This window comes from Sinohyriopsis cumingii, chromosome 12 (genome assembly GCF_028554795.1).
Source record: "Sinohyriopsis cumingii isolate HCF-2022 chromosome 12, ASM2855479v2, whole genome shotgun sequence".
Taxonomy (NCBI): domain Eukaryota; kingdom Metazoa; phylum Mollusca; class Bivalvia; order Unionida; family Unionidae; genus Sinohyriopsis; species Sinohyriopsis cumingii.
In genome coordinates this window covers 20,632,674-20,652,982 of record NC_142972.1, presented here as the reverse complement: position 1 = coordinate 20,652,982, position 20,309 = coordinate 20,632,674, and the positions used below count along the sequence as shown (strand labels likewise).

At 33.6% G+C, this 20,309-nt stretch overlaps 1 protein-coding gene across 2 annotated transcripts in view; it reads left to right on the top strand.

The window, feature by feature from the left end:
• The window catches only part of LOC149786070 (hsp90 co-chaperone Cdc37-like), a 64,109-nt gene that overhangs the window by 33,577 nt on the left and 10,223 nt on the right, over nucleotides 1–20,309 (top strand). For both annotated transcript variants that reach the window (XM_089976361.1, XM_089976360.1), the window contains 4 exons: nucleotides 2,971–3,030; nucleotides 5,678–5,836; nucleotides 8,545–8,657; nucleotides 13,836–13,956. In XM_089976361.1, coding sequence (XP_089832487.1) covers nucleotides 2,971–3,030; nucleotides 5,678–5,836; nucleotides 8,545–8,657; nucleotides 13,836–13,956 — 453 coding nt within the window. The remainder of the gene's footprint in view (nucleotides 1–2,970; nucleotides 3,031–5,677; nucleotides 5,837–8,544; nucleotides 8,658–13,835; nucleotides 13,957–20,309) is intronic.

Sequence of the window (20,309 nt, the reverse complement as noted above, 5' to 3'; positions counted from 1 at the left end):
TAGCAACCACAGAGGCCAATGGAAACTCATCTATCATTCAAGGTTTCCCTTTGACCAAGACTCGTAGGTTCTGTTGCATGGATTTCATATTTGACTGATTTGTGTGCATTCCACCCTGTGTGTCAGTTCAACTCTTGGAAATTTTGCCTTTCGTGTGAAATGCTGTATTCATATATAATAACCTTTGAACTTCTGCTGTTTGGACAGACAAGTCTTTGCACTGGCCTGACCTGTTGATCAGTTAGGAGGGTGTTCATGAGAAGTTGTAAGAGCTGTGTGGGATTGTCTGATAATTGATGTGGATCTCAACTTTAATCTTTTGTTTTGAGAAGATTAAAAGGTTTTTTGAGTGGCACTGAGATATGTGGAATTTAGCACCTTTTATTAAGTTAAGTATCGAATTGGCAATGATGACTAGAAATTAAAAATGGCAGATGAAATCAAAGAGAATTGATTTCAGCGAGTTCCATGTGTTTCTTTTGATGTTATAATATCTGTGAAAAACTAGTTATTATTGATTTCAGTTAAGTTTCTATTAAATTATTTCATATCTTATCGTTTCAAACATTACTGTTAAATGATGTACATCATTCTGCATTATTGATTGTATGAAATCATGTATCAAATTTGATTACACTGTTTCCCTTTACGCACATTTGTGCGTCAGGGGTGCACACTGGAGAAGTTGACGCACACATTTTGTTGCCGTGCGTTTTCTTGACCCAAAGGATTCGCATCATGTAATCAGGATTTATTTAATATCCAATGCTTTGGATGAGGGATGGCATTGTTTATACTTCGAACATAGGCATTGACTTGTTCCCTGCTTTGTTTGCTTCCTGCGGTACACTCCTGTTTGTATAGCGGAGTGCAACGCAGGAAGCATACAAAACAGGGAACCAGTCTAGCATAGGCAATGTTATGACTGAGTAGCTTCCCCATATCTCACGAGCTCTCACATGATTTCCATTGAGCTCAGCAAGATGTCAGGTATCAAATGTTGCACTAGAAAGTGAAAGAAGCAGAACACAAAAGAGTAACTGTGGATCTCACTTGAATGAAAAATGGAGAAAATAATTCCCTTGACTGGAATACGGCACATCCATTAGGATTCCCGGTGTGACTTCTGCTCGTGTGATTGCAAAGACTGCAAAAATGAATAATCCTTTCGTGACAGGGTTTAAGAATTTAAAAAGAAATCTGCCCTCATTTGCCACAAGATATCTGGAGAACACATTATAACCCAAGACATTCTTTCACAACAAAGAAATCAGTAGACTTGCCGAGACAGATGCGTTATTTGGATTACAAAGTCAGGGGGTCATTGCAGATTTTGTTAGTTTTTAACTTTGCTGCATTAAAAGAAAGATCTTAAAGTTCAAGTGTAACTTATTAGAAAGAAGATGAATCATTAGCCTCCTTGATTTTTGGATAAATGTGTTTTAGGACGAAGTACAATGAAACCGATGATAGTACACATTTTATGACAGACAGTAAATTAACTGCCATTTGGTTAAAAAGATTTATTTGGCTTTTTTATATTGGCTTATATATAATGTGTTGGTCTATAATATTTCTTCAAAAAGATTTTAAGGAAACTATTAAAAGTACACTGTATGACTTTAAAAGGAAAACAAATACAATTAATCTTTGAATGGAAGATGCATTTGTTTCTTAATTGTGCATGTTGGTTTATTTATATGTTTAGAGAGAGAGAAAGAGATAGTATGTTGTGCAAGTTGCAATATCCTATTTCAAGCTGAAAAAGTATGGGTCAGATGAAAATTTGTCAGTACATTTTTGACCCCACTATTTTTATTTGACCCCCAGTTCTGACACCAAGGGTTTTTTGTTACCCTCAATTTTACAGCCCTGGGGGATATACTGATTTGATTCTTAAATTAAGTATTACATATTAATACCAATTTAGTGTATCAGAGGAATTATTTTGATTATTTTGACATTTATCTTATTGAAATATCAGTATGAGATTGAATCAGACTATGAATATGGAAGTAAGAAATGGAAAGATGGTAATCTATTAAAATGCACATGAAAACCATGAATGCATCGTGCCAAATGATGAAAATCAATTTAGATAATGGAAGGAGGTCTGGTTAATACAAATTTCAAATTTTATGAAGTTATTAATAATTTTCTGTAGTGATTTTTTTAATAAATAATGCATTTCAATGTAATATGTGATGTTGAAATTAAATAACATTATTTGATGCTTTCTTTGTTTAACAATAAATGTAAATACATTTCAGAGGTTTATTTTCTTTTTCAATTTTATTTTCTTGATTCCTGGGTTTAAGATCATAACTCTTTGTCTTCAGATTTTCCCAAGAGTCAGTCAACGATCTGTCAGTTTCAGCTCTTAGTGGAAGAATATAAAGAGATAGTTCTAAACTCAGCAGTTATAAAGAACAAATGGTCTTGTCTTGGATTGTTGGAAATACATTTTGGCCAATAGAGTGTCTGTCCCTTCAAGTTGCACTTAATTATAAAGTGGAATACTTCACATCCACAAGTGATCATCCTTAAGTGATTCTTTGAACTCTTATGCTGTTGTTAATATTTGACGGTTTTAGTGTTATAATGATTCCTCTGCCCCTCAGTGTTGACAACATAGCAATATATTTTTAAAAAACTTGGGTATATGATTTGTAAAAATAATTTTATTTGGAGGTCTCTGAAGAGAAACTTAGTGTAGGGTGCAGGTTTGTATCTGTAAAGTCAAGTTTTGGCAAAGTTTTGGATATTGCAAACTTGAAACAGCTTGAGATTTGCATAAATTTGTGTTAATGTGTCCTTTAGTTACTGTTTGTATTAAAATTCATACCTTTTTCTAGGTTATAAACAATAAAAAAAATTTGCCATAACAGCAAGTATTTTAATTTTCTTTATGACAAATTCATCAGACAAGATTTGATAATTGTTAGTAATATAAACTTTCTTGTGTTACAGATTATCAACAAACCCAAACCAAAGGAAGAATTAACAGAAGAGGAAAAAGTGAACAGACAGGTAATTAATTTTAGTTTTCTCTGGGATCCACTTCAGCATGTACCCTAGGTAATTAACTATAGTTTAATATAAGTACATGTAACATGGCACCTGTCACTATTGTTTAGATTACTTTTCCACATTAAGAACCCCTTGTTCATTCCAGATGCACCATCCTTCTGTTCTAGAAAGTTCTTAGCTGGCATTGACCCAGACTGACTTCAAGTCATAGGTCCATTCATAATGGTATATCTCTTTATTCTTTTCTGGAAGACATCTTTTCTTTCTATGAAAAGTTATGTTCTAGGAATTAAATACTTTTCATGGATATTTTTTTTCTGATCATATTCCACTTGAATTCTTTGATAGCCAGTGTTTTATCTACCCATACGCCATGTGTCAAATATGCAGACTTTTCCAATTTGATGCACAAAAATCGACGCCGGTTTGTAAATTGACGTGTCACAAAATTATGCTTTGCCTATTAACAAAAAATAAAGGTTCTGTCTAAAAATTGTTGCCAGTACATAAATTGATGCACCTCACTATTATGTTTTGCTGATTAACACAAAATTAAGGTTTGGTCTAACTACTTTAATGGCCAGATTGCAATTCTCCCAAACAGGGAGAACATGCATACATCAGTTTTTTACGCTAATGTTATCATAATACATAGGGTTACAACTGAGTGTGGAGCCTAGAGCTGAACTTATGTGACCTGTAACTGTGACATCATTTGTAGCAAAAAGGATGCTAGAACCGCATAATCACCCCACCCAAATAAGAGGCGGAAAAAAACCACATGATTTTAAAATGATTCTCACAAGAAACTACTATTTTATGTGCACTTTTGTCACGCAGTGAAGCAACAATTTCCATTTGCTCAGTTGTATGCCTTGTGTTGTTCCAAGATCTGTCAGCATTTGACTGAAAATGGCATCCAAGGCAAAAATATTAAAATAGATCAGAAACAAACAAAGTTATCTTTTGGACAGTGTTTTGGACTGACGATGATAATAAAATTGTTATTGAACCAGTGAAGCCTTCGTCATCCAAAGATGAGGTAATGGTTACTCATAAGATAAAACGTAATTTGTGCAGCAGTGGTTGAAAACACAGTGGCTGCATTTTTAAAAAGAAGTTAAGTGAAGAATGTGACAGTGAAGAAGCCTTTATGTTTTGCCTTATATGTACAGAGGCTTAAAAAAAAAACTCCATGACCAAATGTGCAAAAAGAATAATTAAAGAACAGTACACTGGCAAGGCATGTTGGGTTGCCAGAACACAAACTGCTGATTGAAGGTACACAACACCAGGCAGATATGAATGCAGGTTTAAAAAAACATTCTTCCAAACAAGACATAGCAGTGAAAGTGCAACTTAAGTGTTTACATTGGCTGAGTGTAGAAGACATCCCGTTTTTAAATACAGATCTCCTTAATTTAATAGCTGACTTAATGGCTGAAGAAATTGATGCCATTGGCATTTAAAGAATTATGGCAATCAGTATGACTCAGCTACTACCTGTTCTGAATTACTGGAGAGCCAATCAAACATTGTTGAGGATAGTCTTATACATGACATGCAAAATTCGTCCTTTGTGACAGCAATGGCAGATGAAAGCACAGACATAGCCAAAAATAAACGTCTTGTCATATATGCTCAGATTATTTCAGATGACATGAAACCATCAAGAAGATTTTTAACAAATATAGAATGTTCAGATGCTTCTGGCAAGGGAATTGCCTTATTGGCTTTAGTCTCATTATATAACTAATATTATTTTTGTGTGTTTAAACAATGTAATTTTTTAAAAACTACTGAAAACTGATCATCGGCTTGAATAAGACTCATAGGTTTGGATTTTGACTCACTGTTTTTTGCCTTGGTGAGTCCAGCGACTTATATAAAGCTATTTGTAGATAAAACAGCGGATAGTCCATAGTTATTGATAGTTTTCAGTGTTTTTTAGTCAAAATAGTCACCTACCAACCCTGCTCTTCATGTATTCAAGAATTACCTTGTCAGAAAATGGACTTTCTAGCACGTCTTAAACTTGCACTTGAATATCATCCATACATGTTGTCACTTCAGGTGTTTACATTTAGCGTTTTGGTACATATTTTCAATCCCATTACTATTGTTTAATGCAAAGTGTATTATTAAAGTTTTAATTGTTCTGCACCAGTTTTGCTTATCCAGTTTCAGTTTGAAATGAGTTTATAAATTGTTATCATCCAGTGTTACAAGCATTTGAAAAAATATCTCCAAACCTACCACTCAGAAACAACATCAGCTGCGTGGAATTATTTGGGTATGAAGTGGGAAGTTATCCTGCTTTGCAAGACAGGAGTGGCTGAGAGTACAAACTTAGCTATACAAGAGATCAGTACATAGCAGTTTATCATGAAGGTGGTCTCCATTTACAGCTGGATGCAACAGTAGTTCAAACCCATAACCACTCATTTTTATGTCCAGAGTGCCAAACATACGGTGTCGCTTTTTCCACAAGTGCTGACTGCATCAACAATGTCTAAGCAAGACAAGTGATCTCACTCTACAGAACACTTATTTAAATTTATCTTTTAGCAAAAATTCAAAATGTCTCATCCAAATAATAAATATGACTTACTCTTTGAACTTTTTTTTTTACGTTTTTGTTTCTTAGCAAAATTTTGTGAAGAGATACAAGGATGAGATTAAAAAGTTTGGAATGATGCGGAAATATGATACAAGCCAGGATTATCTTTTGGAACATCCCTACCTGGTATGTGAGGAAACAGCAAACTACTTGGTTCTTTGGTGCATAGACCTTCAGATTGAAGAGGTAAACCTGATGATAATTGTGATTTTAATAAGTTGTGATCTTTTAGGCATCTGTAAATTGTAGGAATTTGTTTTCCTTAACTTTTGGTGACATGTTATTATACTGAAACAGCTGATCTGAGATGGACAGTCAAATTGTCGTTACTATTATCAATGTATTGGTTCCTGCTTAATAAATATTAACAATCTTTTAAAAGAAAATATGTGTCAGGTTTTATTTTCAAGCTGGTTAATATTTTATCATTCACAGTATTGTCAAATCTGTTGTGATAAAAAAAAAAACTTTTAAATGCTAGAATTTGTGAAGAAATGAGATGAAAACACTGAGGGTTTTTTCAAGTCCACTTTGATGGAAGCTTGATTTAGTCTTCAGTTTGTTCATCTGTATATCAGTTCACATTTTAGATTAACCTAAATGTTACGTTTTTTTCTACTGGCCTTTTATATCGGTTCCATTTTATCCCTCCCTGTTTAGGTTTGGAATATAGATTCAGTATTTGCTGTATCTTTATCTTGTGTCATTCTCAGATTTATGGGTCATTCCATGGATTGAGTTTTTTTATCATTATTTCTTCTACAGTGAAACAGCACCTTCAGCTTCAGAGTAATCTTGATATTGTGGTTTTTATAACTCTTTATTTATATATATATATATATATATATATATATATATATATATATATATATATATATATATATATATATATATATATATATATGTATATAGCAATTCTCATGTCTGTCCATCAATTCATCCATTCATTGTTTGATATGGTACACAATCTTGTAAGCATTGCTAGCTGTTCCCAGAATTTATGATGGATTGCCATGAAACTTGATATATATTATGGTCATCACCTAAAGCTGCACAAATGGAAAAATCACTTTACTGATAGTTTTTAGCGCTACTGGTCATAGCTCAGAAGAGCTTACTGCCTTGATTATCTATTATCCATCCTTAGTCTCACATATGGTCCTTAAGTCATGGGATTTTCACTTTTAAAATATATATATATATATATATATATAGAGAGAGAGAGAGAGAGAGAGACAGAGAGACAGAGAGAGAAAGTTGATTACAAAAAAAATGCAGTAATGAAAATTTTGTTCACACTGCTGTTTGCATGAATGGTGCATACAAAAATTAGGTTTTCTCAGAAATACTTTGTGCAATATTTAGTTTATTCTGAATGAGAATTATGCAACTCTGACTCCCAAAACTCCTTGCATGTGTTTTGAAAACCAGACCTAATTGACCTTGGTGTCAAGTCAGAGGTATTGTTTGCATTTATTACCTAATTGAACACAGCAAGTAAATTTTGACCAGACTTTGTTTCTAGTTATATTTCAGTGAAAAAGTTTGACACTCAGACATTGATTTTACGATCATTTGTTTTTAGCTGTAATGATTTGTGAGCATGAGATAATATAGAAAAGTGTGATAAGAATTTTATCAAACACATCTGATGAATACCTTGAATGGTGTCACTTTGTTTCCCCTCCCCCCACACAGTAAACCTCCAGATATTAAATATAGAGTTAACCAAACTCAGCATGTGTATATATATGTTGACATTGAGACAAGTTAATAATGAGACAAGCTCAGTGGTTTACTATCCATGGTATCAGATTCAGTGCCAGAATCCATAACAAATTTTTGTTACCAGATTTGGTATGTTGGAATTGCTAAAGAATATTGGAGGTAGTTTCCATACTCCAGACCTGCCAACTGTTCTGATTTATCTGGGAACATCCTGGATTCACATGGCAAAAAAATTTTTTTATACCAAAATGTTTGGTGAGTAATTTTTGATCATTTTTGGTCAAAATGTTTTTCAGTCAAATCCAGTAGTTACATGTAGTTGGCAGGTCTGATACTCAGCATTGAAAATAATAAAAAGACTCAAGAAATGGTCTTACCTTGAATTCATGAAATCCTATTCAGGCAGTAGAACATTAGTCTCTTTGAGGAACTTGTTATGAGTTAATGCCCCTGAATGCAGTGTATGGCAATGTTGTGAACACAACTAGTCTCACAGCTTTCATTGGATCTGCATGAAACTTTATAAATATTACAGTCATCATCTCCCCCTGTGACCATATTCATCCACACCCTGTGATTGTGACCCAGTGGTTATAAAATGCAAATGCCATCACATTAGGATAAGCTTTCCTGCAGTGACTGTATACATAAAGCTTGATTATAAAATATTTTGAACATGTCAGTACAGCTGAAGTTGTTGTAAATTTGACTTCTGACCCTTGTGACTTCTGGCTCTTGTCACTCAATATTAGAGATGGTTTCAGCACATGGCATTGAAAAGAAGAAATGGTCTTAACTTGAATTCCTGGAATTTCTTTTCAGTTATTAGAGTATCAATCACTTTTTACATATAATATTTAAATTATGTAAGAGAGATATGACTTTTTAATAACTTTTGTTTGTTACACTTTTTAATTTGCATTCATGATTCCTCACATGCTTACTTGCAAAGTCTTCCAGGGTTTTATTAACATGCCCTTATAGTTTGAATGATAAAGATAGGTAGCTATGTTTATAAAAAACAACTTCTGTAGTCAGGACTTGGATATTTATTAAGGGTCCACTGCAAGTCTGAGTTGATGAGAGTATTTTTTGCGAATCGTTTTGATTTTCAAAACTGACTGCGAGAGTAATTTTCATTTCCCAATATTCCTCTGTTTCTACAGAAAGAGCTAATGAATCAAGTTGCCCATCAGACTATTGTGATGCAGTTTATGCTAGAACTAGCTAAGCAACTGGATACTGATCCCAAAAACTGTATAAGGGCCTTCTTCTCCAGGTAAGTTATCATAAACCTAGCAGAGCTGTTTACTGTTACAATTTCACTGTAGTTGAGTGTTTCACATAAATATGAATTTCATTTCAAGGTATTAATTTTACAGGCCACGGATTAAAGAATTAAAGGTGATATAAATTTGTCATAAACCGTTGTCTAGCAGAGCTGTTTACTCTTACTGTTGCACTGTAGTTGAGTATTTCACATAAATATGGACTTAAGTTCATGGTATCAGTTTTACAGGCCAGTGATTAAAGAAATTGTTTTTCAGACACAGGCCCAGGGCTGTTGTCTTACAAAAAATATACAAGCCCTGACTCAAGTTCCATGTGCTCAAATGGACCCCATATTTTTTACTATTATTTGTCACCAAACCATGCAATTGCTGTGCTTTAAATAATGTTTATTTGGTAGAAGATGAATTCCATTTTGGTTGTTTGTCCAGCTTATGACCAAATAAGAAAAAAGAAATACTTTAATGATGGATGGAGGCTGATTAAAATGACATTATAGATGGATTGAATTTATCATCATCAAACTATTAAAAAAGGGTAAATACCGAGTAAACCACTTTTTTCAGAAGATAAAAAGAATTTAATAAGGATTTCTGTTTATTTAAATACTTTTGAATGCTATTTTGATGACAGCATAGGAAATTTAAAAAGTGCACATTTAGAAATAACTTTTCTCAAGTCCTCTAGCTCCAAGTCCAGCTGAGCTTATGATATAGCCATGCATCTGTTTTTGCATGGATTGTTATGTGTCATGTGTCTGTTAACAATTACTATTTCCAACACAAACAGACAATTTGAACCATATGTGGCTGAATGCAACTTTGCATGGAGGTTGTTTAAATTTGTTGTTGTTGTTCTAGGGTTTAATGCCATTTTTCAGCACAAGATAGGCTATACATGGTGGCCAGTATAACTGGTGGAGGAAGAACCCTGGAAAACCCAGGGAAGAAACACCGACCCACGAGAAGCTACTGGCAGGCTTTCCCACATACCCATGCTAGCCGAGCCTTAGACTCGAACCCACACAGACAGAGGTGAGATGGCAGTGATCCGGAACAGTGAGTGCTTTAGACCACTTGGCCATTCAGGGCCCCCATTTAAATTTGTATAAATGATGCTGAGCCATCATCAGATATAACCACCGTTACTGTAGTGTTCAGTCATCACTACCAGCACTTATTATAATAAATTCCCATTGGTTTATAATTACTTTTCTTTTCAAGTTAATAGACTACTAATTAAATTACAAATTGTGAATTTGCATAAATTTACCTCATTTGTCATTAATTAAACCTCAAAATAAATGTAATCTCCCTTGCCATATACATGACTTCCCTTTCCGTAATGTTACACAAACACCGTAAAGGACTAAATTGTAACTTGGTAAACAGTCACAAACTTTGAATGTTTTTATTACCTGATAAGATGTTTTAAAGTTGATATTCATTGCCATCTTATAGTTTTATCACCTTGAGCTATTCTGGCCATTGCTAGTGCCAACACAGGCATGGATGGATATCCACTAAAGAAAAGTTTTTTTTTCATTATTTTCTGATGAAAAGCAAACTTTTGGCTGGGGGTGCACAGGATCAAGCTGGGACACACTGTGGCAATACTTCTAGTGTCTTTGATAGTCAAAAATAATTCATTTATTTGTTTTGGAACTTCAGTTTGGAAAAGAGTGGGTTATTCTCTTTGCTAATAACATGAATTCAGTCATTGGTGGGGTAATGTTTAGTAGCCACTGATTTGACAAGTCATTTATAGTTTCTGACTCGGCACTGAGTATGCAGTGAATATCTTGCATACATCTAAGTTCTAGAACATTGAAAGAGAACTGTCATCAGCAAAAATTCTGATGAGGCTAAGTTGATTGGCAATATTACTAGTATAGGCAGGAAACAATAATGGCACCCCAAATGAAACACTGAGTTGTTGATTCTGCAGTTTTCACAACAAGACTTCTAATTTCTCATAGTGCACACACAAAAAAACAAGATAAAATTGATGTATTTGACAAAACTTGTGTAGACCAAAGGCTAGACTTAACATAAGAAAATAAATCTTTCATTATTTCTTGTATTCCCATATGAAATAACTGATCTGAATATGTCAAAGCGGAGATTTACCCAACTTGGACAATTATATTAATACATGAAGTATTACTCTTTCTTATTATCTTTCTGGTGATCATAAATACTTTATTGTTCCCAATGTATTGACCTTAAAATGATCAGTATGACAATCACCTGATAACATAATCCCTTGTGTGACTGTGTTAAAAACAGAAAGTGCATATCTTTGTATTTTCATTTGTACTTGATATACAGTTCAAAGGCAAAATCTAATACAGCGTTTTAATGAAATGCAATTTCCCATTGCAACAAATATGATTTTATTTGCCTCACCTGAACTTAAAAACTAACAAAATTTGAATATCTTGAACTTTTTAAAAATTAGATTAAGTATCCAAGCCATTTTAAATATTGCTTCTTCCTCAAATTCTGAATACAAATGAACAGTTTCTTTAGACAGTCCATTGAGCAGTTGATATTTGATGCATGTGCATAACATAATAAATTCTATTTTTTTCATACATTTTGTAATACTGTTGATTGCTTCCCATGGATATCTTTGTTTCTTTTTTCAAAGCTATTTTCAGCACCTCCAGTTTTTTGTTTTCTTGTATTTTTTCCATTTCCTTTCTACTGCTTGTCATGTTTGATTATTTCATACTACTATACTTGTATGGAGAATGGCTTATCTAATGTTGTGAGATCTTGTGGCCTGACCCCTTTTGGATAATTTTGGAAATATGTTTAAATTAAATTGCTAATAATAATAATAATAATAATGAGGACTTTGTATAGCACCTAATCTTTAGAAGCTCTAAGTGCTTTGCAACATTAGACAACACCTATAACACAAAAAACATATATAATGATTATTATTACAGAAAACAAACACCATGAAATTAGAAAACATAAAAAGATGCTGTAAATATTTAAGGTAGGGAACATTATTAGGTCTTTAAGTTTGTTCTTGCAGTCAAAATAAGTGAGTTTTAAGAACACTCTTGAATGGGATTACTGTGTCTTTGTGTCTAAGTTCAGTGGGCAATTCGTTCCATATTGCTGGGCCCTGATATGCAAAAGAACGTTATCCATATGGCTTCATTTTTGTAGTGGGAATAATGAGTATACGATTGTCAGAAGAGGAGCATAAGTATCTTGCTGGTGTGTATACATGGGTGAGGTTGGATAGGTATGGTGGACTGGAGTCCGTCATTGAAACAAAGCACAGAGAACAAATTTTGTGTTTGATTCTGGATCGAATGGATAGCCAGTTTAGGGTACAGAGCAGCGGGGAGGTGTGCTCTGATCGTAGTACTCTAAGTATGATCTGAGCAGCTGTGTTTTGAACTTTTTGAAGTTGCTGAAGTAGATATCAGGATGAACCAGACAGAATTGAGTTACAATAGTCCAGCCCTGAAAGTACTAATGAACATACAAGTGTTTTAGAGGCATCAATTGAAAGATATTTGTGAATGGAGCTGATGCGTCTCAGCTCAAGATATGCAGCCTTGCATATGTTCATGACATATTGGTGCAACATGAGAGTACTGTCCAGAGTGACACTTAGATTTTGTACTGACTGTGTGAATTTGATGTTGGTGTTGCTGATATTTATTGTTTAACGTAAAGGATGTGACTGAGAAAGTCTTTGTGTTGTGATCAGAATGGCCTCAGTTTTATCATCATTCATCTGTAGCTAGTTACATGTCATCCATGATTTCACATCAGAAATGCACCTCTCTACACCTTGGATGGTAGCATCAACTTCGTTTGGGTGGCTAGAGTTGTATATTTGGGTGTCGTCAGCGTACAGTTTGTGAGACACTACTAACAGTGCAATGTCTTATTCATGAAAACCCTATCTATGAGAATTTGACCAAATTTGACAGAAAGCATCCAGGCTTGATGGGCTTTCAGGTTCATGAAAGGGATGCTCATCTACATTCAGATATGACCACCACGGAAAATGTTTAAATGACCTAAACCTCTCAACAGAATGTGACCAAATTGAACTGAAAGCATCCTGTGTGAAGGGTCTTAAGTATTTTATGAATGATTTAAATCCACTGTTAAATATGATCACAATTGTTAAAAGCAGTAAAGCATTTAAAAGACTTATTTAAAAAAACATGCAACAGAATTTGAAAGGATCCTGGCAAGTTGAGCTTAAGATAGAAAAATGAGTTAATGTGCAGAATTTTACAAAATTTTACAGCAAGCATCCTGGCATATATGGCTTTCAATTTTTTTTTACAGTTGATGCCAATCTGCCCTCATATATGGTTGCCATTAATAGAAAAACCTGAAACAACTTCCTAAAAACCACTTAAAGGAATTTCATCAAATTTGACAGAAAGCATACTGGCGTAAAGGGCATTTAAGTTTTAGTGAATAATAATAGTCTACAATTAAATATGGTTGCTATTATTAAAAAAATAAATCTTGAAGCAGCTTTGCAAAAACTGGTTAGCAGAATTAGACCAAAAGCATCTCTGCAATAAGGACTTTCCAAAAAATATACAAATGATGCCAATTTGCCAGCAAATATGGCTACCATTACTAAAATTAAAAGATCCTTTTTGAATGATATCTGAGAAACTACACAGAATTTGACAGAAAACATCTTGGCATGAATAACTTAAAGTTTTGTACAAAGGATGCCAGTTTGCCATCAGATGTGGCTGGTGCTCAAAAAAATAGAATGAAATGCAGGTTAACATTTTAAAACCAAATTTGATGGACATTGTCCTAGCATAGAGGCCTTTAACATTTATAGAAATTGTGTCAATCCAACATCAGATATCATGGACATTGCTAAAAATAGAACATTTACACAACTTTACCTCAAATACTGTTCAACAGAATTTGAGCAACTCTGACAGAAACATTGAAATAATTGTTTTCATGACATATGTAGTCAACAATATTGGATGAAATTCGTAGAGAAAACATTCTTCGGACATAGAGTTCTTGACCAATTACACTCTTGTTAGGCAGATGTCGGGCACACAAGTGATCTTGGACTTACTTGTTTAACTTACTGCACAGGTTTAAATACTTTTATTAAATATGATGTATTTTTTTATTTTCAGAATAAAAGTAGGAGAGAAACAATATATGGACGCTTTCAATGATGAGCTTGATGCCTTCAAAGACAGAGTGAAGAAAAGAGCCCAGGCAAGAATAGAAGAAGCCATGAAAGAACATGAAGAAGTAAGTTGTGCCTTCTTGTGTTACTAGCTTCAGCCAATAACAAAACTTGAATATCGCCATTTCTCTTTTATTCATAGTTCTAGATAACCAACCTATTTCTGTCCTTTCTACAGACAAATCAACTAGTAACAGGATCTCATTAATGTATTCAAATTATTTAAAACTTGCAAAGTTTAACAATTTAATTCAAAGTTGTCTCGTATGCTTTTTGCTGTAAATGCATTCCACGTTACATTATGGCACATTCATCAAAATGAGCAATGCATGGGGTTCAGGTTGAGATGTTCTGTGCACATTTGAATTGATAATACTTTGTTACTGTGGACATGCCTTGATCACTAAGATGTTTGGTGCATTTAAATAGGCATAATTAATGTGTTGATATTTTAAGACTCAGTCTGGTATCATAATTTTGCATATTGCTAGTTTTTCAGTGATCACAAAATGTCAGATTTTTATTTTTTTTAAATGCAGTTAATTCCGAACGTGGGATTCAGATAACCAGATTATTAAATCTTTATACAGAGCTCAGATTATTGTTGTTGTTCCTGTTATTAGTGTTGCTATAGGTGTCACAAGATTTTTTTTTACCACACCTGGCTTTAAGGTTGTCCCTCATTCCTCCATTAACAGTTGCTATTTTTAAGTTATTAAAACCACTCATCCAGTGTCAGATAGATTTGGCATAGAACATCCTGGCATAAAGATCTTTAAGATTTTTATACATGATGCTGATCTGTCATCAAATATGCCACTGATATTAAAATTCCAAAAACATTTAAACAACTTTGCTGTAACCTGTGAATCACATTTAAGTAAATTTGACTGGAAGCATCCTGCCATAAATGTTTTTTGGTGTTTTTTGCAAATGATGCCTGTCTCCCATCAAACATGGCCACCATTAGTAAAATATATAAACTATAAACATCTTTTCAAAATGGCATTGTACATAATGTGACCAGATGTGACAGCATTCTGGTATGAATGGCTTTCACAATTATTCAGAATGATGCTGATCTACCATTAAACATGACTGCCATTGCTAAAAATAGAAATGCATTCCTATGATTTCTCAAAAAAGCTGAACAGAATTTGACCAAAATTGAAAGAAGGTATCATGGCATTAGGGCCTCAAAAGTTTTTTTTTAAATAGAAATTATGTTGGTTTACCATCAAATATGGCAGCCGTTACTAAAATATAAAAACATTTGAACAGCTTATCAAAAACTACTTTACAAAATATGTCAAATCTGGATCGAAAGTACCCTTGCATGTTAATGTTTGTCAAATTCTGTTCATTGTTTTCAAGTCCATAAAATTTTTCTAAATTTAGCAACAGCAATTATATTTCCTGGTGAATCAGTTGTGTCATCCATTGCCTGACTTCCAGTGTGTTTATGTCCAACACCACAAGTTTGTTACTGCTACCTTTCCCAAACATGAATCTCTGCACACACATACATCCCAAGGTCTACTTGGTTCTAAAAGAAACTGGTGGGGCTCGGACATTCATTATGGCCACCACAGGATCGGCCTTGTTATTGCTGTTGCTTCTGAATGGATGGTCATATCAGCATGAGGTGTTCACTTAAATACTTCCTATATATCTGGTTGGTCCTAAATAAAAATGGTATCAATTTGACATCCCGAATAATAGCCATGGCAACCATCTTGAAATCTTGCTGTTGCTACTCATGAATGAAGTTTTCACCAGAACAATTCTTATGATGTCTTGTTGGTATGGAAGGAAAATGATTCCACATTGGGGGCACTCACCAGTTATTATGTACTTTTGAGAGAGTGATGTATGTAAGGTGAAGTTGTTGGTATTTAAAACATGCACAGTGGAGAGAATGTTGGCATACCTCTATGCTATATTAATGTAATGTGGACGATATTTCTTTGGATATTGTACTTTTGGAAATTGTACATGATTTAAGCACACTGTTAACTAAAATGACTGCTCCCTTGTGCTAAAAAATATGCCTGAATTAGTCTAAAGTACACTATCCATAGAAGCTATTAAAATAGGGAAAATGAATTTTGCCAGACTAGACAATACCAGCTTCTGAAAGTGCAATGAATAAATTACCAACTATATAAAATGTAAAAAAAAGTTATTGGCTCCTTATTATACAATTTACCTCTGGAGTTCAGGAAGTGAAAATGACCAAGTAGAGCTAGTGCTTTTTTGAAAGGTGCACATCTAGAGTAAGGCCAAGCTGTATACTCAATAATCCATATTACACCCATCAATCATACATCAAAATATAGGGAATTAAAGGTTCTTTGAATTATACCTAAGATATACAAGGTCTTTTTTAAATAGCCAGTATAACCAGTGAGGAAAGCTAGGGAAATTCTTTTTCTTTAAAATTCTAACCCTATGCAAAATATGAAACTGTAGAGTGCCACCATTAACATCCAATATGGCCACCAGAATGGCCATCTTGAAGATACTGTTATTGCTGCTCATTCTGAATGAATGGTCATATCAACATCAGGTAACAATCAGATCATACATCCAATATGGATGCCACAGCAGCCAAAAATATAAGAGATGGTTTCAGCAGTGAAAAAGAAGTATTTTTTCTTGAAAGCTTGGAAATTCTTTTCAGCTGGGAGAGATCAGAGCCATTAAGGAATATAGATGTGAAAATTTAGAAAAATTCTACTGGGTACTTGTCAATCTTACTGATTGGTTACCCGGATGCCCAATCAAAAGGAAGTTGTATTAAATGTGTACAAACCTGAGCTGCTTTGTTGTAGGTTGACACTGACACAAACGGCATGCAAAAGTGTATTTTTTTAGTGTTTGAAGCATGTAAGTCAGAATGTATTTTGAAGTTAGATCTGTCTGAAGGGGTGACTTGTCTTCAGTGAACCAGAGTTGTATTTTGGAAAAATAAATAAGCCTAACTGGATAGATAAATGGATAGATGGATGGACAGATGGACCATGTAAAATTTACTTGTATTTTTGATTGGCATATGTCACAAATAAATTAACAGCTTGCAATATGCTCTAATTAAATCCAATAAAATTTGGGAAAACAAGCTAAGAGACTAAGGTCAAACAGTTACTAGTAGAAGAAGAACTCTGCTTGGCACTGAACAGATACATGTACTAAATTCATGGCAAGATCAAAAGGATTGTCAGCTTGAAAACAAAGTGAGTACTGCCTTTACAAACCAAGGGTTTATGGGGCTACATGCACTGGTAGAAAACTTGTATATGGTCAGTGTGTACCTGATGGCTCATTTTATTATCGGGGGGTTATCATAAATGGGTGGATACCCAAGTACCAGGGTACCCATTCGCAGCTCTAATAAGGGACACTTGTTTTAGTCTTTTGCATTTATGGTTATATTTTATCATAAATTAAATGCTGTCTTTTGCACTTTAACAATGAATGGAGACAATAATTGCAAGATTGAAATGCATTTCTGAAACCATATATGAAAAACAATATGAAATCTGAAATGCAAATGCGATTAATCTTGAGTACATTTCAAATGCAGATAAAGTGCAAAGGAAATGCAAGCTAAATGAAAATGTTTCAAAATTATTCACTTAAGAGTTCATATTTTTGGTTACAAGTCAGTTGATCCTATTATGAAACCATCTCTGGTTTGGAAAAGAAAACAATAGATGCAAGATATTCGTTGTATAAAATATGCTGTGTATGATGCTTTATCCTTCACCATTATAAAACTTTGTAAGCTTAAATACTTTTGTCAATACAACATATGTATAAATACAGTTTTGATGCAATTTACCAACTTTGTACATAATGTTGTGTATTTGATAAGATGTAAATGTTATACTGTATTCAACTTGAACAACTGACCATCTTGGTTACATTCCAACAGTGTTCCAAGTTGAATGTGGCATGGCATACATCCCATATTCGGTTAAATGTGATGCAGCACATACTCTCTCATTCAAATACATTTATAGAAAATTGGTAATTATTTTGTGACATCAAATGCATTTATTGCAGATTCATAATTATCTTGTGATAAAATCCAATGCATTTATAATGAATTTATAATTTTGTAGTGATAACATCCAGTGCATTTATAGTAAATTGGTAATTACCTTGTGATAATATCCAGAGCATTTCTAGCAAATAGGTAATTATCTTGTGATAACATCCAGTGCATTTATGCAGATTGATAATTATCTTGTAATAACATACAGTGCACTTAAAGTGAATTGGTAATTATCTTGCAATAACATTTAATTTATTTATAACTAATTTGTAATTGTCTTGTGACTAAATGAAGTTCATTAATAGTGATTGGCAAACAAATCTTCAATCAGTTTGATAATATAGGGGTGAGGATGAATAATAATAATAATAATAATAATAATAATAATGCTTTATTTATAGAGGGTGACTCATTAGTCAAGGACTATTCTCCCTTGAGGCCCTCTTAAGGAGAGTATAACAATGCACATTTTATGAAGATGGCAATAATTACTGTTTATTTTAACATGTTTAGTGTTAAAATACTAAATTCCATTATCTGTTAGAAACACATACATGCTCATGATATCTTTTCTTAAATACTCTAATATTTTCAGCAGATTTTACATGTAGTGGAAGCTTATTCCACAGAACTGTACCAGAGTATTGAAAACTCTTTTTAAATTGCTCTGTTCTTGGTTTTGGTATTAGAAGGTTTCCATGTGATATTGATCTCAACTGGTATTGTGCTGAAAAAGGCCTGAATAAGTCTTGAAGATACTCTGGTGCAGTTCCATGTAGACATTTATATAAAAGAACTGCCTTGTGAAAATCTATCCTGTCATATATTGTGAACCATTTGAGTTATGTAAATAATGCTTTTGAGGGATGATCAACAGATGCATCTAAAATTACACGTGCTGCTCGTTTCTGAAGTTTATAAATCCTGTCAAGCTCAGATTTGGCACAGTTTCCCCATACATTAGAACAATAATCCATTGTTGGAAGAATATATGACTTGTAGTATAGACTGCGAGTTTCCATAGGTAAATATTTCTTGATTCTGCTGAGAAGGGCAATTTTGGATGACAGTGTTTTACAAAGCTTATCAATATGGTCATTCCATAATAAATTATTATCTACAGACACACCTACAAGCCTTTCATGTTTGACATTTTCTAATGGATGATTATTTATTGCAAGAGACAGTTTTGGGTTCCCTGATTTGTGTAGCTTTTGTGATGTCCCTAAAATCATACATTTTGTTTTACCTTCATTAATTATCATCCTATTTTGTTGTGCCTAGTTTTGGACTCTGATAAGGTCTGAGTTTAATTTCATTTGGATAACTTCAGTATCAGAACTAGATGTATACAAAGTTGCATCATCTGCAAACAAATCTGTGTTTGTGGATTCATTATTTAATGGTAGATCATTGATATAGATAAGGAAGAGGAGAGGGCCCAAAACTGAGCCTTGAGGGACTCCTGAATGAATAGTGCGAGTTTGAGAGCTAATATTACCAATGCTTACTTGTTGAGACCTTTGGTTTAGGTATGATCTAAACCAGTTTAAAGAAGGATTGTCAAATCTGTAACAGTTCAACTTTTGCAGCAGAATTTCATGATCAACAAGATCAAAGGCTTTCTTGAAGTCAAGGAAAACAATCCCAGTCATATGTCCATTATCCATTTCCTTCAGCCAAAGATCAATTAATTTGGTAAGTTCTGTTTGGCACGAGTGGTACTTTCTAAATCCTGATTGAGCTTTATGAAATAGAGAGTACATTTCGAAAAATTTATAGACCTGAATGGCTACATGCTTTTCAAATAGTTTTGACAATACAGGTAGAATTGATATTGGTCTGTAATTTCCTGGATCCTCCTTTTCTCCTTTCTTAAAGACAGGTGTAACCTTTGCACATTTCAGTGTTTCTAGAAAATTACCACTCATTATACTTAAATTTATGATATGCGTTAGTGACTTTGTTATTACTGGTGCGGCAATTTTAAGAATTCGTGGACCAATACCATCCAATCCAGAGGATTTATTAATATTAACCTTAATTAGCATATCAAAAACATCAGCTTCACTAACATTAGCTATTGAAAAATAATTATCATCAGGAATTTTAGCTTTTATAAATAATAGAAGAGCATCAAGTTCAGTTGGGATATTAGTCTGGTTCTGAATACTCTTACTGGAGATGCTTATGAAGAAATTGTTGAACATTTCCACAATGTCTTGTACAGATGTTGCTATATCATCATTTTGCTTAAGTCTAGGGGGAAGACAACTGTTCTTGCATGGGTTCAGCTCTTTTAGATGCTTCCACAATGTTTTGGTACTCTTACTTTCATTAATAGCCTGTTTATAGTAG